At 46.7% G+C, this 24,583-nt stretch overlaps 1 protein-coding gene across 3 annotated transcripts in view; it reads left to right on the top strand.

Moving 5' to 3' along the window:
• The first annotated feature begins 1,026 nt into the window (after nucleotides 1-1,026).
• MED27 (mediator complex subunit 27) overlaps nucleotides 1,027-24,583 on the top strand; it is a 60,963-nt gene continuing 37,406 nt past the window's right edge. For all 3 annotated transcript variants that reach the window (XM_026712456.2, XM_087914353.1, XM_087914352.1), the window contains exons 1-2: nucleotides 1,027-2,162; nucleotides 3,352-3,496. In XM_026712456.2, the coding sequence (XP_026568241.2) occupies nucleotides 1,714-2,162; nucleotides 3,352-3,496 (594 nt within the window). In that variant the 5' untranslated portion in view covers nucleotides 1,027-1,713. The remainder of the gene's footprint in view (nucleotides 2,163-3,351; nucleotides 3,497-24,583) is intronic.

Here is a 24,583-nt window from a genome sequence, read left to right on the forward strand (position 1 = left end):
GACTGCATTGTCTCTCTGTGTCATATAATAGATGTGGGCATGAGCATAATTTTGCATTTTTTTCTTTGGTCATGCTTATGTCGTGTATATTGGAGGTTGCAGCCCTCCAATGTATGAATTGGGTTGGTCCAGTTTGATGAAAAGAAGGACCAGGGGTGATAGGATAGCATTCTTCCAGTATTGGAGGGGCTGCCCCAAAGGAGAGGAGGGGGTCAAGCTATTCTCCACAGCCCCCAAGGGCAGGACAAGAAGCAATGGATGGAAACTCATCAAGGACAGAAGCAACCGGGGACCAAGGAGAAATTTGTTGACAGTGAGAACAATTAATCTGCAGGACAACTTGCCTCCAAAAGTTGTGAAAATTTTGAAGAAGATTTTGGATAATCATTTGTCTGAAATGGTCTAAGGTTTCCTGCCTAAGTAGGGGGTTGGACTAGAAGACCTCCAAGGTCCCTTCTATTCTATTCTGCTCGATTCTGTTCTATTTTCTATTCCATACTCCTATTCTATTCTTATTCTACTCTACTCTACTCTACTCTACTCTACTCTACTCTACTCTACTCTACTCTATTTTCTTTCTATTCTATTCTGTTCCTATTCCTATCCCCCCAAAACCTCAAACCTCTTGGCTTGTATCAACCAGACTTCTTTCCAGCCATGACTGCTTTCAAATCATTTGGTTTAGCCCAGTTTTCTTAAGCCTCGAAAGGCTGTGGGTGCTGGGAAAGAGAACGGCGGACAACAGAGGGCTAAGCCAGTTAAAGCCTTAAAGCAGGGCTTTGCGTATAATCTCCCCTTTTGGAAGGATAGGCAGCTGCAACCTTAGCTGACCTTGGAGGGAACGAATACAGGCGGTCCTTGACCGCAACGGAGCCCAACGTTTCAGTGGTTTGGTGAGACGTTTGTTAAGGGAGTTTCGCCCCACTTTACAACTGTTCTTCCCACCGTTGTCCAGTGAATCCCTGCAGGTTGATAAGTTAGTAACCCGGTTGTGAGGTGAATTGGGAGTTCTGCGTTGACTAACAATCAATGCTATGATAAGATAAAATAAAGGTCAAAGCAAGAAAGCAAACCAGAGAAATGCAAGTAAAGTGGCAAATTCAGGCAGAGTTAATAAAACAGGAAATTTATTGAGAAAGCATTGTGCCAAAGCCATAAGAATTGTAGGGAAGAAAAGAGAGAGGGGGCGGGAAGAAGGAAGAAAGAAGGAAGGAAGGAAGGAGAGAAGTGAAGAAGGAAAGCCAGTAAGAAGAAAAAAGAAAAAGGAGAGAAAGAAGAAAGAAAGAAGGTATGAAGGAATGAAAGAGAGAAAGAAAAAGAAAGGAGGAAGGAAGAAAGAGGAAAGAAAGGAAAAAGGAAAAGGACAGAAAGAAGAAAAAAGAAAAAAGAAAAAGAAGGGAAGATGAGAGTGGAAAAGAAAAAGATGGAAAGGAAAGGAGAAAAAGAAGGGGAAGGAAGGAGTGAGAGACAAAGAAAAGAGGGTAAGAAGAGATAGAGGAGAGGGAAAGAGAAAAAATTAACAGCAAATAATTAAAGACATTAATTTAAATGCAGCTTCCTCCAAAGGAGCCTTATTGTCTGTCTGTTAAGTATTGGCCTTGATTGAGGAGGAAGCAACGGTGAAGGCCACTTGAAATCAGCTAGATCAAAGGAATCAATCCCGCCATAAATGAAAATAAAACATTTTTTAAAAAATTCAGCCGGAGAACTTCAATGTTTCCCAAAGGCGAGAAGGAGCTGTCCCTTTCAGCACCCGCGCACTACATTTCCCGGCGGGCTCCGCGGTTGGGAGAGATCGTCTATCTCAGAGAGCCCCAAACTCCGGTCCCCGAGCTTTTGCTCCCAGGCTGCTTTGCGACGGGCGGCCTTTCCTGCAAGAGGCGGACTCCATTTCCCGGCGCTCCCCGCGGCCTGAGGAGGCGGGGAAGGGGAAGGAGCCGGTTTTTTCCCCGCAAGATGGCGGACGCGGTGCTGAGCGCCGGCGTGAACCTGGAGGCCTTCGCGCAGGCCATAGCCGCCATCCAGGCGCTCCGCTCCAGCGTGACGCGGGTCTTCGACTGCCTCAAGGACGGCCGGCGGCACAAGGAGGCCGTGGAGGGCCGCGAGAAGGGCTTCCTCGCCAGCTTCCAGGACAGCCTCCACTCCGTCAGCCGGGACTTGGGGTGAGGGCGGGGCAAAGCAGCGAGGGCGGGGGCGGGCGGGGAGGAGGCCACGCCCCTTCTCCTTTCCTTTGGCGCCGAGGGGCGGGGCCAAGTAGGATAATCCGGGAAGGGGGCGGGGCTTGGCCTGCCTCACCTGCTTGCTTGCTTGCCAGGTTGGGGTGGGAACCCTCTGGCCCATCATCCCTGTCCATAGAGCTGGGGCTTCCATGCTGCACAGCAGGGCAGGGCCTGAGGGTCTTTATTTCGGGGTGGGAGGAGAGCAGGCTGGTTCTGCCCTTGGTAGCGCCTTCCCATCCAGTCCTCGAACTTACGGCCACGATGGAAACCCAGCAAAGACAGTTGGCGAAGTGAGCTTTGGGCCTCATTTTACGGCTATCTGGCTTCCCCTTTGACATGGCTTGTCAGGAGGTCGGAAAAGGGAGAGTGCTGTGGCCGTCGTAAATGTGAACTTGTTGCCAAATGCCTGAATTTGGATCCCCTTGACCACCGGGAAGCTGCAAAGGTCATAACTCTGAAAATCAGCCATAGGTTACATTGGGGGGGCGTCATGACCTCAAAACGGTCACTAAACGAGCTGTTGTCCATCAAGGACTACACACAGCGTCCATATTTTGATTGTGCCACCCCAAGGATGCTGCAATGGTTTGCAAGGGTGAAAAACACACCCCCTTTTTTTTTTAAGTGCCATTGTAACTTCGAATGGTCACTAAAGGAACAGTTGTAAGTCGAGGACTGGCTGTCTTGTGGTTCCCGGTTGTATCTGTACCTGTGGTGATTCAAAAAGACTCCAAAACAAAGACCAAGTAGAAACACCTTGGTTTGAAAGGAGCCAAGCAGAACACTCCAGAAGTAACCATAATGACCGGAAGAAATAACCATAAAATGAAATAACCATAAAATGAAACATTAGGATAAGGAAAGAAAGGAAAGCGGAAACAGAGAAAACCCATTGAACGATTGACCTGCAATTATGGTAGCCATGGAAATTCTGTTCCCCGTTGTAGCAGTAAGTCAAGGAACACCTGTAGTTTGGTCTTTCTATTTTATTTTTAGCCCCAGGTTTTTCACCTTGAGAGTATGAAAGGGCAGACCGAAGATTTGCTGTCGAGTTACACCCCCAGGTGAATTCATGGAAACGGGGTGTCAAGTATGCTTTGTAATGCTTCTTTTTCTCGTGGTTTGATTTTAGGGAGTTGGAACGCTTGAGTAACCTGGTGGGCAAACCATCCGAAAACCATCCCCTCCATAACAGCGGCCTCCTGAGTCTCGACCCCGTCCAAGACAAAACGCCCCTCTATAGTCAGTTGCTCCAGGCCTATAAATGGTCAAATAAGGTAAATCATCCATGGCTTTATCCATAAGGTGTTAATGTTAATTGTCACTGACATCCAGCGAACGGAAAGATCTTTTGCCATCAGCGTTACTACAGGGGAGAGAAAGGAAATGTCCTTTGAGAACCATGTCTGCCTGTTCTACTTTTCTTTAATGACCTGTTGGCTGTGTGTATGTACAGTACAGGCGTCCTGACTTACAAACGTTCTCTCGGAGTTCAGAGTTACACCGGGGCTGAAAATGGCGGGGTTATCACCAGTCCTCGGCGTTCTGATCGTCCCAGCTCCTCTCTGCTCATGTCATTGTCATCTGGGCGCTTGGGAATGTGCCCTATGATCATGTGAACACCGTTTGTGCCCCGTTTCCTGCCGGCTTCCCCAGTGACTGTCATTGGGGAAGCCGTGGGGAATGTTGCAAGTTGCTGGGAATAAGTCTGCCCCGCATGTGGACCCTCCTCCAGACCCTTGATGGATATGCTGATGCAGCTCACTCACGCCCCTCCACGTATACAACCCAACCCGGGCCACAGACCCCTGTACACCCTCCCCAAACTCTCACGCACCCCCTCCCACCCTCCCCAGTCTCTGCTGTACCCCAACCTGCAAAGCTACACCCCCTCCCCGATCCATACCCTCCCACCCCTCCCTGACCCGCCCCACATCTCTCATGCGCCGCTCACACCTTTCCTTTCTGCAGTTGCTGGTCGTGATGAGACGATTTGCTGGATGGGTGTAGGATGGGATTAACTGGGAATTGCCAGGGGGATTTTAATCCTTCCTCCCTTCCTTCTCAGTGGTGAAAGGGAGAAGGGTTGGAACGGCCAAGCTCAGAGTTACTGCATATAAACAGGGAACAAGCCACCCTCAGTAGCATTGATGACGTTACCTAGATGGGTCATGAAACGTCCCAGCTACCAAGCTCAGCACCAAGGACCGTTGTAAACCGCCTTCTTGTGGCCATGGAACCAAAGTCGAAAGACGGCTTAGCCGAAACGGCGAGTCCCTTTGAAACCTAACCTTGGCCGGGAGACTTAACCGTGGTTTCCCTTATTTGAAATCAGCCTGACTTTGGGATCCGGCTGAAGGCTTCAGAACTTCCTTGGCAAAGCGTCCCTCCCTCTCCGCCGTTCTCCGGAAAACCCTGAGATTTAAACGTTACCCTCCTGGTCGGCTTTGGGCTGGGTTCACAATGCAGCGACATGAGGCAGCACTTTTTGGAGTTGCGTCGCTTGGCGGTAGCTTCCACAGCTGTTTTAAATAAGAGCATCTGGAATAATTGAGCAGCCTCTTCCACACACACACACACACACACACACACACATTCGTTTGGCTTTGTAGTCCATGATCGCTGCCTTGCGAAGTGCTCTCTGTACTTAATTTTTAATTTTCAAATCCTTGGCGGACGGCTTCTTGTATTTTTGATGAGCTGAGGCAAGGCATTTTCGCCGCCTCCAGACTGTTAACGATTGTATTTTTAAACACACGGCTGAGATCAGATTGTGGGGAGGGGGAGCCTCGAAGGGCCACCGGGAAAGGGGGTGATTCTCTAAAGATTTAATCATTTGCCCCAGGAGTCCTCGGCGTTTTGATATTTTGCATTGCCCCCCCCCCAGGGAGGAAGAAAAACCTCAAAGGGACAGACAAGGGAATTGCAATCCCCAAGAAAAAATCCTGGTTTCTGTTTGCTGAGTTTGTGATAGGCGAGGAATTGGGATTGGCAGGAAAAAAACATCCTTTTTTCTCCCCCCAATATATATTTTTTTGTTTTTACTATACAAAGGAAGAGCAATCTCTCTATAAACCGTCTCTTGTCTGGTTACAGTTAGTTTGAGCAATAGTCATCACTATCATCATAAGGTTCATCAGTAGCGATCGTATAAGAACCATGTTTTCTGCACATAATATTAATACTTAATACTAAATCATATTGACAATAAAACATATAATAAACCCTCATGGTAAAAGTAATCCTTGGCTTATAATTTTAAACATTCTAACTTCTGTTTCTGTTATTTAACCATAGATAAAACGGATCCCATGTTTCAAAAATCTTCCGGATCTTCTTTCTCTTTAATTCCAAGTGTTGATCTATCCATTCCTGTACATTCTGGTTGTTGTTGTTTTACTATCTTCTGTGGGGATCTCCACACCTTTCCAATGTTGTAGGGATTTGCAGGGGAAAAAAGGTTCAGGCAACAACGTTGGGCAAGATCTCCTTCATAAGAGACCTGGGGGCAGCTCGCTGGCCCTCTGAAATTTACTTCTGCCTTCCAGTGTTCAGTTCAGGTAGTCCTTAAGTCAGGGGTCGCCAACCTTTTGGACCTCAGGGACCACCAAACTCATCATTTTAAATCCTGGGGACCAGAGACCCTGGGAAAATCCCCCAAAAAGTCTGCAGGAAAATTCCCCACCCCGTTTCCCTACCGATCGATCATTCTTTATTTGGGATCGCAGGATATTGTCTCCAGCTCCGTTCTCAGGGGGAGAGAAAGAAAGAGACTTTTGGCTTCATGCAAGGAAAGCAGCAGAAGCCGCAGAAGTCTTTCTTTCTCTCCCCCAAACTCCGCCAGACGTGAGTCTTTGCTGGCGCAGCCTCTTGGAGCAGGAGGCCTTGCAGGAGTTTGAGGGGAGAGAAAGAAAGACTTTGGCTGCTTTCCTTGCGTGCAGCCAGAAGCAGAAGAAGAAAGAAGCGGAAAGAAGCAGCCCGGTGGCCAGGCCAGGTGTGTGGGGCAAGTTCCTCCACTCCGCCCTTTCCCCACTCCCCTTACTACTTCTTGTTGTTTGCAATGCAAGCGACTCAAGCCTTGTGTTCCCGCAGGTTATGTGGGTGACGCAGCCTTGTGTTCCCGCGCAGCCTGGATTAATTGCTTTGGGGTGGGGGGGGGCATTTCTCTGCGGACCACCAAAATTTTCTCGCAGACCACCAGTGGTCCCCAGTCCACCGGTTGGCAACCACTGGCTTAAGTGACCATTCACGGACACGATGCTGGGAAAAAAAAGTGACTTAATAACTGGTCCTTGGACCGCACCACAATTGCAGCATCCTCCCGGTTCAAGTATGTGACTTACAACCCCACCATTTAAAAAAAAAAAAAGACTTTAAGCCAACTAAAATTTCTTTCCATTTTCTTTTTCACCCCCGCCCCCCGAATTTTAAGATGTAAAAGGACGCGGATTCTCTTTGAATTCAGAAGAGGCCGCTTCTAAATGCCAGCCTCGGAGAAGCAAGGATCTCTCCCAACTTATAATTTAAGCCATAAATTAGCATTGTGGGCAACGCGTGGATTTTAAACCTGCCAATGTGCCTGAGATTTATATTTTCCCCGAAGCAACATATCCTATTATTTGGATTTCTCTGAAAGGCTTGGTAGACTCATAATAACAGATTTGGAGACTCTAAAGGTTGGATTTTATTTTTTTATTTTTTTTAAAATTCTGTGTCAGGTTTCCAAGTAATGAAATCTTCTTTTCTGACTCTCTTCCCGGGGTGGAGTCGGGGCGGGTGGAGCTGAGCAGGTGCCCTTCAGGCTTGACATTCGGTTTATGAGGGGCCCCTTGATGCTCTGTGAGTTCGCTTGTTTTCTTGCAGGCGTTTCCTGACCCTGCTAGATAACATCATCAGTGCTAGGAGGGAGTGGGGTTTGTGAAGAGGAGGAGGAGGAGGAAAAGGAGAAGGAGGATTGTGACGTCTTTGCGGCTCTCTGAGCTTTCTTGCAGACATTTCATTACCAAGCTACATAGCATCATCAGTGCTAGTAAGGAGTGTGGTTTGTCAGATTATATTCTGGTGTCTTTCCCTGTCTGGGTGGGTGGAGAGCAATCTTAGAGATTCTTTGGCCATTTCCTGAGTGGGGTATGGCTTACTGGCTTGTTGGTCTCAAGTTAACCTTGGAGTCTTTGTCTTCCTTTTTGGGCTGGTTGATTCTCTCTTTTGCACAATCTGTAGATGTTGTTCCTATCTATGTGTCCGTCGATGGCTGCTTTGTCAGAGGGCCAGGCTTCTAGAAATTCCCTGGCATTTTTGGGAACTCGGCCTGCTCTAAGATGCTCCCATTTTCCCAATGGAAACTAGGGTTAAATCTGTCTCTTTATGTTGTAAATCTATATGTAATTCTGTGTAATCCCACGCAAGAATCCCCCCTCTCTTTCTCTCCCTCTCTCCCTCTCTCTCTTCCCCCCCCCCTTGGGAGCCTTGCAGTTTCTACCCGTTTCCCCCCCAAAATAGATCCATCACCCCACTGACTTCAAATTGGTTGTGACTGGCAGACGGAACAAGTTGTCCTCCTCCTCGGCTGCTAAATGAGCAAGAGAATTGACCGAACAGTTTCCCAGTCAGCAAATTTTTTTATTTTTTATTTTACAATTCCTGGGTGACTTTGCACAAAAGAAGGAAGGGGGTTTTGTGTCAGCTTTAGTGAGGAGGCCCGGTGGCGAGTTGGGGCTTACCTGGAGACACCAAACCATCAGGTTTATCCCTGAAGTCCTTGAGGGTTGTTCCTTCCTTGCAGCACGAAGCACAAAAGAGGTTGTCTGGTCTGGTGAAAAGAAGGCCTAAGGGTGACTTTATGACAGCTGTGTGCCTAAGGCTGGAGTGGAATGCTCACTCTCTCTGGAATTGGCCCAAAGTCTTTTGCAAGGTGGGCCAAAATGTTTAGCAACAGGTCCACTAAATATTGGAAGTATAATCAAACTCCAGGTACTCATTGTCGTATGTGGTGGACGTGTATGAGAGCAAGAAAATTCTGGAGGAAAATACATACACGGTTGGAAAAGATGATTAAGCAACACATAGACTTGAAACCAGAAATATTTTTTGTTGGGTATAACACCAGAAGGATATGACAAAGGGGCTGTATATTTAATTTTGCATGTATTGACAGCTGCAAGGATTGTATTTGCACAACATTGAAAAAAAAACAAGAACATCCCATCAGATGAGGATGTAATTTGGAAAATACTATGTGCAAAGATTGATAGATTGACGTTAAAAATAAAGGATAAAGAAGACACAGAATATTACTTAACAGGGAATAGATTTTAAGAGGTAGAAATTAGGTGGAGAAAGATTATTGTTATGTAAGAATTAAATAGAGAGTAAGGGTTGGAGGTGTGGTCTGCTCCTTCTATAGTCCACTATAAGCTCCTTGGTCTTATTGGTGTTGAGGACCAAGTTATCTCTCCACACTACGAAAGCAACCGTTGGTCCACCTCATCTCGGTAGGCAGACTCATCCGCCCTGCAGATGAGTCCCACCACTGTTGTATCATCTGCAAATTTAGCAATAGTATTACTAGCGTGAGTGGAAACTGGGTTTTATTGGAGAAATGACTGCATAGCTGGTGGGTTTTTTAAAAAAATAATTATGGGGATCCAGCCCACCCGTTTGAGTCATTTAATACGGCACTGGCGACTTGATGAATTTTCAAAACACCTTTGGAAGTTCATTTCTGCTTTTGGGGGGGGGGGTTGAGATCCGCTTTCCCTGTTTTCCTGAAAAAAATAAAATAAAAAAGTTTGCTCTGCGTGATTCTGGTAGAGACGGAAATCCTGCTTCTTTGAACGTTCACACATGTCGGCATATGGCGGCTTGAAACTACAACATAAACAGCGAAACACCGCATCGCTTCAACAGCAGCCTGTTTATATCCAAATATTTACATTCCATGTCAGTTAATTGTGTTTGTTTGAGGCTTTTGAGTAAGTGGCAGCCATCTCTACCTGAGCGAATTTAAGTTCCTTCTTGCAGCAGGCGTGATTTCCACAAAGCATGGGAGATTTGTGTGTGTGTGTGTGTGAGAGAGAGAGAGAGAGAGTGAGAGAGATTTCTTTAGGGAGAAGTTTCTGGCCAGGCTGACCTTGGATTGTGGGAATTGTAGTCCCAACAATAGAGGTTGACAAGCGCTGACAATCGTTATGAGTATCATAGGGTCCAAAATCAAACACACGGACATATATATTACATCAGGGTTTCTCAATCTTATCTTTAACTTAACTTTCAGGTGATCCATTCCCAGAATTCCCCAGCCAGCATGGTTGATGGGAGAGGTCTGGGAATTGAAGTGTCCCGTGACCCCCACTTTAAGGGACCCAATGCTCAGAAAGACACAAATTGGAGATTCTCAAGAACTCTTTAGTCCTTTCTAACTCAATTTTCTCTTACATTGACCCGTTTGCCAATGTTACTTCCAGGCTGCTGCATTCTCGTTTTGTGCCGCTTGCGTTTCATATTGGAGAGTCCAACCCTTTCGCCAGAAAAGAAAAGACTTGACAATTCTCCAAACGGAGGGAGGAAATGTTAGAAGGATGAACAGGGTATATTGTAGCTTGTGAATCCTTGCAGGGTCATTCTCACAATCGGATTCCCAGAGAAATCCACCCGGTTTGAAATTCATCTTCTTTTCTTTGGGGGAGGTGGTGGTGGGGGGAATTGTGGCTTTTATTTACCACGGCCACAAACATTTCCTTAATTGGCAGCAGAAGCTGGCTCCAAACAGGTAGTTTTTTATGAAAGGGAGAAACCAACTGGGCCGTGGATCATTTAAAAACTCAAGCAAGGATGGCCATTCACCAACTGTGTCAAGCTATTTAGGCACAATACTTGGCGTTTAACGACAATCACAGCCACCGCAAAACTCTCTCCTTCCCCTCTGCGCCAGTTTGGACACTAATGGCACCCTACCGTTCCTCGCCGAAATTGGGTTTATGGGAGACCATTGTTCCCAGCGGCCACCGGCTGGGCGAGTGGATTTGCTTTTGCGAATCATCATCTGTGCCCGACCTCGAACAAAAAGCCTTTGGCCTCTTGCGCATCCACAAAAAGGACACCGGTCACCACATTTTGGCTTCTGCCCAGCTTGGTTCAGCTTTAATTTGAGGCGCTTTCTCCAGGGTCCCCTCCAGATTTCAGTAATTCAGCACATTTGACAAGGCCAGCGACCTGCAGGGGTGTTGGGCTCTTTAAATCGTCGCAATTTCATCCCATCGATAATCATGCAATGTCCAGCATGGAGGAACACATACAAACAAACAAAAGCCACACGTTGGCCAGCGCAGGGCTTTGCGGAAAGGTACCGTGACATGCCAGGGTGCTGCTGCCCAGCTGGGGAAGAGAAAAGGGGTGTTTTTTTCAAAAGTCGTAAAACTTTTTAAGACATTGGACTGATGGATTTCACCTCCGGCAGGTAGGCCCGTTTTCAGAATTGTGATGATTTGGGATTGGTCTTTTCTTTCTGTTTCTTTTTTGGAGAGAGAAACACCTGCATTTTAGGGAGGAAGGAAAAATGCGTCCTGGGCTCAAGTCTGGTAAAGCTCGTCTGTTCGCTTTTCCCAGGCCTTTCATCCCCCCCACCCCTGCCAGCGTAAGCAGGCGTCAGCGATTGAGTTACCATGTGTTCAACTATTTCAATTATCCCTTTTCAAGGGGAAGCTTGGATTTCTTGAGCAGGCTGCTGCTTCCCTTCGTCCAAAAATACATATTCATGGCTTAAAGTTTTGGCTTTGAGGAGTCTTTAAAAAAGAGAAGAAGAAAAAGGGTTCTGAAATTAGCATCTTCCTTCCCGGTTCCGCCACGCTTCAACTTGGCGCTCAGGTGTTCTCAAAAGTTTTGAGAAAAAGGGGAATTAGCACATTTGAACGGAAGACGCAGGGGTGGGATTCTACTGGGTCGGGCAAACCAGATGTTAAAGTTACATCTGCTTCGCCGAATCGGCATGTCCACTGACCGGCCGGCCCCACTCCCCCAGGAGTCTCTACGTGGCCCATTTTCAACGGAAGTAAGGGCAGGGTCTGCGCGTGGGGGGGGAAAAAAACAGGCCAATTGGGGGCAGGGGGAAGCCAGATTCACTTAGCAACCGTGTTACTAACTTAGCTGCGGTGATTCACTTAACGACTGGGGCAAGAAAAACCGTAGAATGGGGCAAAACTCACTTAACCAATTTCCCACTGGGCAGTGGGAAATTGGGGGCCCTCTTGCGGTGGTACGTTGAGGGCTACCTGCGAATTATAGGAAGGGTATCTGAGGCTTCAAGAGGAAAGACCGTTCTTTTCAAAGTGAGAAAAGCTCCTCTTATTGATTCATTAATGCCCCGGCTTGCAACCTCAGCAAGAATGAGATCAAAGACGAGGAGATAGCATGCGGAGTTAGGCTTGATCCTTCCTGATCACCTGGTTGCTTTTCTGCTTCGAGGGTTTTACAGCTAAAATGGCAGGTATGCAGGCCGTCTTTGCCTTCACGGCCACTTTCTGTTGCTAACCACCCCAAATTGCAACCATAATTGCTAGACTCAATCGAGGTTGCAACTGAGAGGATTATCTGGATATAAGATCCCTTCCTTTTCCCGTTTTCCGGGGCACTTGGCAGCTTTTTCAGTCCCCTAATTCCATTGGAAAGTGGAAGTCGTTCCTCCATAAAATAGTAGACATTTTTTTATATGGAAAGGGCGACATTAAGAGGGATTGTTGCTTTCCTTCTTTGGTTGGCCTTTTCCTGCATGAAATAAACTACTGTCGCTTTTTGTAAAACGTTCCCCACCCCCCAAAAAATTCATTTTCTTTGCCTTGATAGCCAAATTCCTGCTCCTTCTCCTGCTGTAAATGCCATTTAAAAAAAAAAAGAAATCCAGGTTTTCCGTTCGAAACGCCAGCCTTATTCTGCGCACTTTCCAATATGGATTGTTTATTTAAAGTAACCCAAAGCTGTTGCCATATTAAGATCTCAAAGCTGGCTGGCTTGTTTCGTTCAATTTCAGAAGCCGAATGCGGAGTCTCGTTGCGGCCCAGCAGATGCCGCGGGGTGGCGGTGGATTCTGGTTATGGGTTTGATGGATTGAAGCGTTACAGATTTTCCTCGAGTTATGACCACGTTGTGACTGAAATTTCCATGGCTGAGCAAGGCAGTCATTCAGTGAGTCAGGCCCAATTTTATGACAAGGCTTGCGACGTTCCCTGAGCGAATCCCTGCGAGTGTCAAGTCAGTCAGCAAATCCAGATTCCCCTGGTGACTAGCTCTCCTCCGAAAAATATACTGCTTTTAGTTTTGATCCTGCCTTTATGATTTTTATAAACCACTCAAGGTGGCGAATATATCCACCACACGTTCTTCTTCTTAATTTCCCCACTACGACAGTCCTGTGAGGTAGGTAGGGCTGAGAGAGGATGACTGGCTCAAAGTCACCTAGCTGGCTTTCATACCTTTCGTGGAACTAGAACTCACCGTCTCCTAGTGATGGGTTCGAAGTCATTCAACTGGTTTTCCTGCCTAAGGTGGAACTAGAACTCACCATCTCCCGGTGATGGGTTCAAAGTCACCCAGCTGGTTTTCCTGCCTAAAGCAGGACTAGAACTCGCTCTCTCCTAGCGATGGGCCCAAAGGTCACCCAGCTTTCATGGCTAAGGTGGGGCTAGAACTCTCCGTTTCCTGGTCTCTAGGCAGGTGCCTTCTCCATTAGTCAGCACTGGCTCTGCATTTTGGATTTCAATTTTTTTCTCTCCCAATTAAAACAGTTTTTAATTGCTGGAGCTAGGACAAAAAATGAAATTGAATTCCATCTCCTTTATGTTCAAACGTAATTAGAATTAAGTGCGGCATTATTCCACGCTGCACATGCCTTTAATTAATACTCTTTGCCTTCTGCTAACTTACAAATTGCAGCTTGGTAACCGTTTCTTTTGGGGGGGTGGGGGGTAGGGTCTGGGGGCCAGGCCCAAGGCTCTTTGGCGTAGAGGGGGGGCGAGGGACGGGGGCGTGTTGCAGTTTCGAGGGACACACCTCTGCGGCAGAACCTGCCCTGACTCACCTGAATCTCTGGCTGCAGCCGGAATGAATGAACGAAGGGAGAGAAAGGCCCTCCTACAACGCATCTTTGGCTTCAGGGTGGCGATGGTCACGTGACCGTCTTAGGGGAGTGTTGCCTGGCGGCTGACTTTTTGCAAAGTTTAACAGACTTAACAGAATCTGAAGGGATTTTGGAGGTCTTCTAGTCCAGCCCCCTGCTTGGCAGGACACCCTTTCCCATTCCAGACAAGCGGTCATCCAACCTCTTCTTGAAAGCCGCTCCCCTGGTTAACTGTTCTCCGTGTCGGGAAATTCCTCCTTAATTCCAGATTCCAACTCAACCTCTTTTAGACCCTAGAATCGTAGGGCTGGAAGGCACCCCGGAGCTCTTGAAGTCCAAGGCAGGAGACCGTGTAGCACCCCGGATGAATGGCTGTCTGTCCTCTTCTTGAAAACCTCTAGCGATGGGGCACCCATAACTCCGGGAGGCAAGCTGCCCCATGGATTGATCGATGTCACTATCAAGAATTTTCTACATTGCCTTCTTTCATTAGAACATAGGATCCCAGGGTGGAGAGGGACTTGGGAGGTCTTCTAGTCCAACCTCCTGCTCAAGGAGCCTTTGACCGCTCCAGTCAAATGGTTGTCCCGCCTATTCCTCAAAACCTCCCGGGATGGAGCCCCCACCAGTCCAGGAGTCAAGCTATTCCCTGGATTGATTGATTGATTGTTCTCGCCGTCAGGCAGTTTCTCCCAACTTCTAGGTTGGATCTTGGTTTTACAAACTTCTACCCATTACCTCTTGTCCTGCCCTCCAATGTCCTGCCCGGGCAGGGGGTTGGACTAGAAGACCCCCAAAGCCCCTTCCAACTTGCTTATTCTGCATTCAGTAGAAGACACACGCGCACCCCGTTTTCCATTCTTCTTCTTATTCACCTTTTAGGAGATGATTAGCTTGGTTCGGTTTTGACATTCCTCCCAAGTTGGATCTGGACGCTACTTGTGAACCTGGGAATCCAAGCAACAGATGGAGCGGTTGGGAATTCAAAGAATTCAAAGCTCCCTCGGCTTCCAAGATGAAGCCCCCTTCTTCTTTCTGAGGGAAAGGAGCTCATTATCAGGAGCATTTAAGCCGAGGAGGCATTTAATCTTCCTTAATCATTTGCATTCTTGAGAAGAAGGAGGCCAGCGGCAGCCGTCCCGCCCCGGCCAAGGCTGGTGGAGGAATGCGCCGGCTTTCTAATGACTTGGAGGAATCTATTTGAATTCCCCTCATGCGGAGGGCAATCAAAACCGAAGCCCCTCCCCCCCCCAAAAAAGTGAGGGGAATGTTTTTGCAAGCCTCTTTATTTCTAATTAATTTGATGGCTTTCCAAACTCGTTTTTATATTCCCCTTCCCCATTCCTGCACTCAGGAAGGCATAGTAAAAAAAGAAAGAAAGAAATTTGTGTGAATTGGACGTGAAAATTCAAGAAGAAAACTTTTCTGCTGCAAATATGGGAGTGGGGGGTTTCTGTCCCACCGTTTCGTACTGGACATTATCCCGGAGCTTTTTGTTTTCTTAAAATGGTCAGCAGGATACAGTTTTTTCTTTCTTTCTTTCTTTCTTTCTTTTTCTTTCTTTCTTTCTTTCTATCTTTCTTTCTGTCTAACTTTCTATCTTTCTGTATATTTATCATCTCTCTGTGTGTCTGTCTGTCTGTCTACTCTTTCTTTCTCTCTTTCTCTTATCTTTTTTTTATCTTTCTCTCTCATCTCTATAAATAGGCGATACGTTTAACATTTGTTTGTTATTTATTTGTTTGTCCCTGGTTGGAAGCCTTCGTTCCAGCGGCGGTGATTAAAAAGTCTCCCCTTCTGCATTTCCAAGCAGGCCTTAGAAATTTAGGTAAATAGACGTATGGCTGAGAATGAGGAAGGCATTATGATTTCCTATATGTTTACTTCAGGTTTGACGGAAGAAAAAGAAATTAAAATAAAAGACTCGGGGGTTACCCAGAGGGCAGGACGGTGGGATGCTATCCAAATGAGAATATTTCCTCTCTCTTTCTCTCCCATACATACAGATCTGTCTGTCTGTCTGTCTGTCTGTATCTCATCTCTATGTAGATGTATCTATCTATCACCACTCTGTATATCTATATGTTACTATACCATCTATCTACTTGTCTATCTATATCTCTGTCTATTGACCCATCTGTCTGTCTGTCTGTGTATGTATGTATGATCTCCGTATCTCTCTATCTCCTGTCTATCTACCTCTCTCTCTCTCTCTCTCTCTCTCTCTCTCTCTCTCTCTCCATGAAGGTATTCTCGTTCAGATAACACCGCATCCTCTTCCTCTCTGGGTAACCACTAGGCCTTTTATGTTCATTTCTCTTTCTGTCATCAAACCTGAAATAAACGTATATGAAATAATCATGGGCCGGGAAGATTGGGGTCTGAACTTGGATTTTAACTTTGTCTCTATCTTTTGGGTGATTGTGGCTTCAGCCATTCCAACCGAGGGGTTCTGGGGCGTGAGTAAATAGCACCTTGTTCAAAAAAAGAAAAAGAAAAGAAAAGAAAAATCCAAGTGAAACTAATAACGATTAATACCGTGTCTGTGTCAGCCTCCACTCTGATCTTTCAGCGATAAAGACTGACCCGAAACGGCAGCTTTTACACAATTCTTGGAAATGCTCGTATAAAATAAGAATATTGGCAGCTTGTCTTGATCAAAGTCAATGTTGTCTGAACCAGCCCTTTTGCTGATGCCTCTGGCTTCCCGTCACTCATTCTGGCAGTTCTCCTTCCTCCTTTCTTCCTCTTCTTCGTCTTTCTCCTCCTCCTCTTTTTTCTTCCTTTTCTCCACCTCTTCTCCTCTTCTTCTTTCTTCCTCTTCCTCTCAGCCTCCTCCTTCCTTCTGTCTTCTTCCCCTTCTTCGTCTTTCTCCTCTTTTTCTTCCCCCACCTCCTCTTCTTCCTCCTTCCTCTTCTTCCTCTTCCTCCTTTTCTTCTCAACCTCCTTCCTCCTCCTCCTCCTCCTCCTCCTCCTCCTCCTCCTCCTCCTCCTCCTCCTCCTCCTCCTCCTTTCCTCTTCCTCTTCCTCCTCGCCCTTCCAACCTTCTGGTCCTGATATTTCCTGAATGCTGCCTGACTTTCTTGACCCAATAAATGGCACCCCCTTATGACCTTGTTTACCCCCACCCCCCCCCCCTCCACTAAAGGTGGCCCTGAGGGTGAATCCACTTTGCTTATTTTGTTTTTTTTCAAACTTTTATTTTAAGGACCGACAGGATTGGGTGCCTGCGGGGCATAAAATGAGATTTAAATTGGCCTTTCCAGCTAAGATCTTCTCCCAGCCCATTAAAGGCTCCGATAATATATACAATTTCATTTCCATTCAGGTTGGCTTGTACCTGTTAACGTTACGCTGCTGCTGCTGCTGTCCGTGAGATCTGTACTCTTTTATTATTAATATATAGCGAGCAAGCGAGCGAACGGAGAAAGCACCTCTCAGTTTAGGATAGATGATTAGGAGGCTGAGTTGCCTTCTGGGGAAAGCCGCAAATTGAAATGGAAGAGGACATAAAAATTCTAACAGCACCTGCTAGATTTGGTCAGGGGCCTTTCTGAAAAATCCCCATCATTCGAAGCAGAAAGGGGGCGTCTCCTCCCCCCCATTGCCCATTATTAAAATCACAGCCTCATCTTCCCATGGTTGATTTAAATATGTTTTCTGTAGATAGGCTGGCACAGCAAGCTCATTCCAAATTTATTTTATCGCTGGCTTGTTGAATAAAGCACAGTAAAACTGGATGCATTCCACGTTCAAAGCCCCAGATACCAGAACACAACATTTCTAGATTCCTCTCCTCCACGTTTCTTTTCCTCCTTCCTTTCTTCTTTGTCTTGTTCTTGTTTTGTTGTTGTTGTTCTCCTCCTCCTCCTCCTTCCCCTCTTCCTCCCCTCCTCCTTCCACTCCTCTCCCCCCTTTTCTCCTCTTCCTCCTCCTCCCCTCCTTCCCCTTTTCCTCTCCCCTCCTCCTTTTCCTCCCCTTCCTCCTCCTCCCCTCCTCCTCCTCCTCTTCCTCCTCCTTTTCCTCCCCTCCTCCTTCCACTCCTCTTCCTCCTTTTTCTCCTCTTCCTCCTCCTCCTCCTCCTTCCCCTTTTCCTCTCCTCCCTCCTCCTTTTTCTCCCCTTCCTCCTCCCCTCCTCCTCCTCTTCCTCTTCCCTCCTCCCCTCCTCCCCCAAATGGGTGTAAGTCCATGAGTATAATACCTTGAAAGAACACCTGAGAACTATTTGTAGCCCAGCAGCATTTCCACACACACACCAAAAAATCCTATCGTTCTTGTTCTCCCGTTCCACCTTTTCTTCCCCCGCTAAATATTTCACCCTCTTTTAATGAAGGGGCGAAGAAGAAACTATCGCCACTCCCAAAGAAACATGACAAGATCGGTTGTAAAAGAGCATCTACCCGAGGACCTGCTCCCACCTGTTAAGTGTTGACAGTTTATCGCAGGGTTTATTTCCTCCCCCCACACCCCGCCATTATTATTTTTTTTAATTTCGAGTTTTGCTGCAATCATTAAATCGTGGGTTTCTTTTTCTTCTTCTTCTTCTTCTTCTTGTTTTTTTTTTTTTGCAATAGCAGATGCCATTCCTCCCACGCCTCAATTAATTTGCAAAACACGCTCAGGTCCCCTGGATAATGAAATGCCGAATGCTTTCTAGTGGCAAAGCGGAGCCGTGAGAAAGGAAGGCGGGGGGGTCGGGGGGGGGTAGGCGATATGCAAAAATATGCCCCCCCCCCAATCGATGCCAAAAGGGGCCACGCGCATTGTGGTCAGTCCCAGAGAAGCCCTGCCACATGAAATTCATTTAGAAACATTTAAGAAAGAAAGAACCCACAGCCGAAAAAGACTTAACGCTCCCTCAAGTTTGTTCTTGGAGTTTGTTTTGGGTTTTCTTTATCATTTGTTGGTTTATTGCTAGAGTAGGATAGAACAGAAAATAGAATAGAGAATAGAACAGAATAGAATAGAATGGAATAGTTGGAAGGGACCTTATAGGTCATCTAGCCCAACCCCCCGCCCAAGAGGGAGACCCCTAGAGTCTCAACATCTTTTTTACTTCAAGGCAACCAAAACTGGATGCAGTATTCGAAGTGTGGCCTTACCAAAGCATTACAAAATGCTATTAATTAACACTTCACGTGATTTCACTTTTATTTTGGTTTTAAATTTGGGTCAGAGGATGGACAGGTATTTACCCCAAGCCCTGTTTTAACTCAGTTGCTGGACCCACAACCTCTGCTGGAAGTTGGTCCTTGACTTAGGGCCAACTCCTCCAGATGCTTCACCACTCAAACTAGACCCCAGTCCTGGGGATGGTACCCAGTTTTAGGCAACAGGAGCATCTGCAAGAAAGCAGCCAAGCTCAGAGAGCACCAGGGACCCAGCAGGTCCGGAGGTTCCAACGGATCACTTGTGCTCACCGTCAGGAAATGCCTCCCTCGTTCCAGGCTGGCTCTTTTCTGGAGGAGGTCCGTGGAGATTCTCCGTCCTCCAGGCCACACTTGTCCCCAAGGTGCTTTTTTTTATTCAAGAGGCAACTGGACTTTCTTGGGTTTGTCTTCGAAGACGCTTCGCTTCTCATCCAAGAAGTTTCTTCAGCTCTCAAGAGAAGCGAAATTGGACGAGAGGGGAAACGCCTTCAAAGAAAAACCAAGGAAGTCCGGTTGGCTCTTGAAAAAAAAAAGCACTTTGGGGATTTTTCTGGAGGAGTTGGGAGGGCCAGACCAACAAGGAGGAATCCTTAAGCTCAGGACAAAATGAACCTCAGCCCAAGCCCAGCCGAGAGGAGGAGGAGGAGGAGGAGGAGAACGTCTGCATTTTGAGACCAGTATCTCTTAAAAACAAACCCCAGACGGACTCTTGGTTTTGCACCAAGAAATAGATTGTCTTCAGGGTTTGTAGCTTCTTGTAAAAACATCTGGGCAGTTTTGGTGAAGATGTTGATTTAATTGATGGTAGGGAATTGCTTCTTGATTTATTTTTTTCATCTTCGGCCCTGGCTCGCTTGCCCTCCCTCCTTCCTTCCTTCCTTCCTTCCTTCCTTCCTTCCTTCCTTCCTTCCTTCCTTCCTTCCTTCCTTCCTTCCTTCCTCTCTCTCTGTCTCTTTCTCTCTCTCCTTCTTTCTGCGTCTTGTTTCACATCAAGAATATTATGGATTCCGTAAATAGTTTTGAAATGCCAGTTGGTGATATATGGGTCTCCTTAGCACTTCTTTGATTTATGTCCTCTGCGGTGGAAAAGGGGGGAGAGAAAGCAAGGGAAGCGAATTATAAAGAGGTGGGGGCCACTTCACTCCCCCCCAGCCTTTCTGAAAACCTGTTTTTTCCCCCCTCAATCCAACTTGATGGGTTTTAAATATTTTTTAAATAAATAAAAAAACCCGTTTTAACACTTCGAAGAGCTTTAATGGGTCGGTGCTAAATTTAGAGCTGTTTCTGGCAGACGGTATCCTGGAATTTGATAATGCTGAGAGGGCCAAACGTGGGGGATCAGCGTGGGGGCTTTTCAGCAGCCTGGTGGGTTTTTCCTGCCCTGGGTTTGATCCAAGGGCCTCGCCATGTTTCCATAAAACAGACAATCCTTGACCTGCGAACGGTTCATTCAGCGCTCGCCGGAAAGCTTCCCCTCTTGCGGAACAGAGCGACTTAGGCTTGTTCGACACACCCTTACGATTATCGCAGCACCCGCACCCTGAGAAGATTAACAGGAATCGAAATGCAGACTGTCCCTAAGGAATCAAACCTCCAAGTTTCCATGACCACCTTTTTCCCCAAAGGTGCTTTTTCAGGAGGCGACTGGACTTCCTTTGCTTTTCTTTGAAGACATTTTGCTCCTCCTCCCAGAAGCTTCTTCAGCTCTGAGTGAAGGGTGGGGAAACTGAAGTATTCAGTCGGAGCTGAAGAAGCTTCCGGGAGGAGGAGCGAAATGTCTTCAAAGAAAAACCAAAAAAAAGAAAATTCCACCTGCCTCTTGGAAAAAAAGCACCGTTTGGACAACCCGTGACTTCGAATCCCCATAAGCACAGGTCAGTTTCTCAATCAATTTTTAACCAGATTCTCAGCTTTGCGGAGAAGCGGGTTTTCCCCCCATCCTCTGTTCCCAAGCAACCGTGTTGTTTGTTTGGCCCCAAAATGCCGCCTTCCTTTTAGCTATTTTTTGCTGGTTGATCGACAGTGGAAAAAGTGAACATGAGGTTGGCGGAGTAACAGGGTTAAAGATGCTCAAAGGAAGGTGAAGACAACTCCATGACACGATTTGCAAAAAAAAAAAAAACCCAACAACCCACAAGCCTCTGCCTTGCTTAACCACAGAAATTCTGGGCCCGTTTGTGGCCGTTATCTGAGGACTGCCTGTCGCCTGTTCTGCAGATTTTTCACTAGGATTCCCAGAATAATTATTATTTTAATCTACACAAATAGATCTTGATTGATGAAGAGCCCTGCCACACTCTGCGGTAGCCTCATCCGCTTCTCCTTGTTTGCAATTTGGTTTGTTACCCACTTTTTGCATCAACTTCTAAACATGTTGATTATTGCAGGATGTGGATTTACATTTCTGCAGATATTGCTGTTCTTCTCAAGGCAGGTGTTTCCGTCGTCGGCTATTTTTCCCAGTGTTGGAGTTACACAACTGTCCCTTTGATCTCACGGGGCTTCCTGGACGGCAGTAATTTTTAATTTTATTACCATCGTCACCCCCGGACAAGGTATGGCCTTGTGACCTGTACCCGAAATGATTTCCCACCCAATCCAGAGGTGGAATATTTTGCTGAGTGAAAATGTAACTTCCAAGCGGCTTCCAAGCAAAACCCACCGGAGTCTTCGCAAGCCCTCTCGTCTCCTTTTCTTTCTTGCTAATTTGCTTCCTTTGGTCCAAGCGGTCGTGGATTTTACCTTGCCACCCATTAAGAGCACAGTTGTTCCTTTCTTTACGGTTCGGGGAGGGGGAAACAGACCGACAACGGTTAAGAGGGTTAAACCATCTGCCAATACAGCCCTTTAAACTAATAAATTACGTGGTCTACCGTAGAGGCTCAGGCTCAATCTGTTCTGAAGACGTCCACAATGGCAGCAGCAATAGAGAATTATCTAGCCGGCGCTCAGGGATTCCCGCGGCCGTCTCTCTCTCTCTCTCTCTCTTCCCTCCCGCCCAGAAATTTGCTATAATAGGATTCCTTGGGGGAATCTGATTGGCTGTGGCTGATTCGGAGTGACAGGACGGAGTAAAGGGATCAGGTAGATGGCGAGTTGTTGCTTTTATTGGAAGAAGATGGGGAAAGGCAAGCCATGAATTGCTTTGCTCCAGGTCTCTCTGATCCGGGCACGGCAGAGGATTGACCCCCACAGCAGTGGGAGGGGAGGGGGGGCCCTAAGAGGCCAGTTCTTGATTTGCGAGAATAGTCTGCACAGAATCCCTGGATTCCTTCAGTTGTTGCTGTTGGTTTGAGTCGGTTCCTATAAAGGAGAATATTTGTAGCTCAGGATTGAAATGAGAGGTCCTTAGCTCTCTCTGAGCTGGGTGGTTTTTCTTGCAGACGTTTCATGACCCAACTAGGTAATGTCATCAGTGTTAGAAGGGTGTGGGACTTTCTCTCTGTTTATATACAGAAACTCTGAGCTGGGTGGTTTTCTTGCAGACGTTTCATGACCCAACTAGGTAATGCGTTTGACATCTTGAAGCGTTGTCTTTCCAACTCCTACCGTCCCCCTTGCGTTCATGGATTTCCCATCTCACGTGAGAAGAACAGATTTGGACCAAATTTCTTCAGCCTCCAGGCAAGGGTTTTGGGGGTGAAATGATTCCCCCTCCCCCCTTTTCTCTTCTCTGGCAGAGAAGAACTAAGAACGCAATAAGCCTCCGGACGGCCGTCTGGACCGCGTGACATATCAGCTGCCGAAATGAGAACGGTGTTACCAAGCACGGTTTCGCTCTCTTCCCTTCCTCTTGTTTCTTTTTTTTCCTAACATGGGTCTCAAAGAAAACAAAAATTAGACAGCTTGGAGCTTTTGTTTCTATTTTTATTCTGCAGGTGTTGGGTACGACGAGACCATTTGCTGGGTGTGAGTAGGGTGCAATTAATTGGACTTGCCGGCGAGATTTTTGATCATTCCTTCGATGTTGCTTCTCGGTCTGAAAGGTGGACAGCATTTACACAAATATTACTATGGAATTAAGCGTCTTCTTGAGATGCGTCTGTATCTGGCGTAGTCATACACAAGAATCCACGCTCACCGGCACAGATGATGTCATGTAGTTGGGTAATGAAACGTCTGCAAGAAAACCACCCAGCTCAGAGCTACTGTATATAAACAGGGAGAGAGCCACGCTCCTTAGCACTGATGGTATTCCCTAGTTGGGTGATGAAACTTCTTCAAGGAAGCATCCAAGCTCAGACAGCACCAAGGATCCCACAGTCATCCTCCTCTATTCCACCCACACCCTTCTAATGTAATACTGATGATGTTCCCTAGTTGGGTACTGAAACGTCTGCAAGAAAACAAGAAATCTCAGAACTACTGTATATAAACAAGGAGCAAGCCACATTCACTACCTTTGATGATGTTCCCTAGTTGGGTCGTGAAACGTCTGCAAACAACCAAGCTCAGAGTGCACCAAGGACTACAGGTTAACAACACTGGGTTTTCCTGTAGTATTTCCAGTCAGCGTCCATATGGACTAACAGGCTTCCTTCCCTCCTCTCCTATTCCGGCGTTCCCTCTTAAACCATCGTCCCTGAGCCACTGTATGCCTGTGACTAATCACAATCCATTACCTTAATGGTCCAGTTATTTTTTTCTTCCTCGGCACTCCAGCTCCAAATTGTAATTGTAAATGTGTAATCCACGCATTATCTTAATTGAGCCTCCGATTATGTGGCACATACAGTTAAGAAACCGGGACGAGTAAATTTATCATTTTTGGATTGGCCCGACGAGCCTGTTCCAAGTCCCCGAAACAATGAGGCGCTTCCAGTGGGGGGACGTGCTGACCCTCAGGACTGTAATTGGCTCGATTTTCTCCCGCAAATGGAAAGGAAGACGTCTTTGGGGCATTCCTGTGTACTTAAATATTTGCCCCCGCCCCCCAACCCAAAAAAACGAGGAATGCGGAGAGAAGAAAGTTGGTAACTCTCTCCAAGGCCTTTAAATTACCGACTGAGAATCGAGACTAGCCAAAAGAACATGCATTTCCGCAAATTAGTTTGTCCTTTAGTTTATGGGCCGTTCTTCCAAAAAAGCAGACTCGGAGGAATGGCGTTTTGAAGCGTGAGGACCGGTTGCAAACCACCTTTTTTTTCAGTGCTGTTGTAACAGGGTTGTGGAGGGAAATGGGCGGTTCAGAAATAGAAAATATAAATGCAGAAATAAAGAAAATAAAACTCAGAACAGTCGCTTATACGACTGGTTGTTAGTATCGGTAACCCTCTGTACCGCTGTCTCTGCAGGTGCTGAATTACTTTGATGGAAGGAAGGAGGGAGGGAGGGAGGATGGATGGATGGATGGATGGAGAGATAAGTAGGTGGGTAGTGGGTGAATGGATGGATGGATAGATGGATATACACACACACATGCACACACACATATACATCCATCCATCCATCCATCCACTTTATCTATTTATCTATCTATCTATATCTATCTATCTATCTATCTCTTATCTATCTATCATCTATCTATCTCTATCTATCTATCTATCTATCTATCTATCTATCTATCTATCTATCTATCTATCTATCTATCTCTTATCTATCTCTTATCTATCTATCTATCATCTATCTCTTATCTATCTATCTATCTATCTATCTATCTATCTATCTATCTGTCCATCCATCCATCCATCCATCCATCCATCCATCCACCCTATCTCTCTCCCTCTCTCTCCTCCTCTCCCTCCCCATGCATCCATCCATCCATCGTGGCCTCTGCTTGCAAAGGTTTTCTGTAAACCAGACCCTGCGAAGTCCCTCGTCTCCAGATGAAAAGTCCTGCCTTCCTAAAAATAAAACTGCCAGCCTTCCCATGATAAACCTCTCTCCATTTGGCCACATGGTTGGTTGTCATCTTCTCCGTCCCTTGCTGACGTCGGAGAGCTCGTCACGCTTGTTGTGAAAGTCCTTCAGCTTCCCAGAAACAAAGCGTAGGACCTTTGGCCGGAGAGACCACAAAATACCCCATGGCCAATTGGGGTCTGTTCCTTCCAGAGCCCAGGCTTCATCAGGGGAAATGCTTCGGGGGGCATCAAACGACACTCCGCTTC

The sequence above is a fragment of the Pseudonaja textilis genome, chromosome 17 (assembly GCF_049901715.1).
Source record: "Pseudonaja textilis isolate UNSWEBS1 chromosome 17, rPseTex1.2, whole genome shotgun sequence".
NCBI classification, from domain to species: domain Eukaryota; kingdom Metazoa; phylum Chordata; class Lepidosauria; order Squamata; family Elapidae; genus Pseudonaja; species Pseudonaja textilis.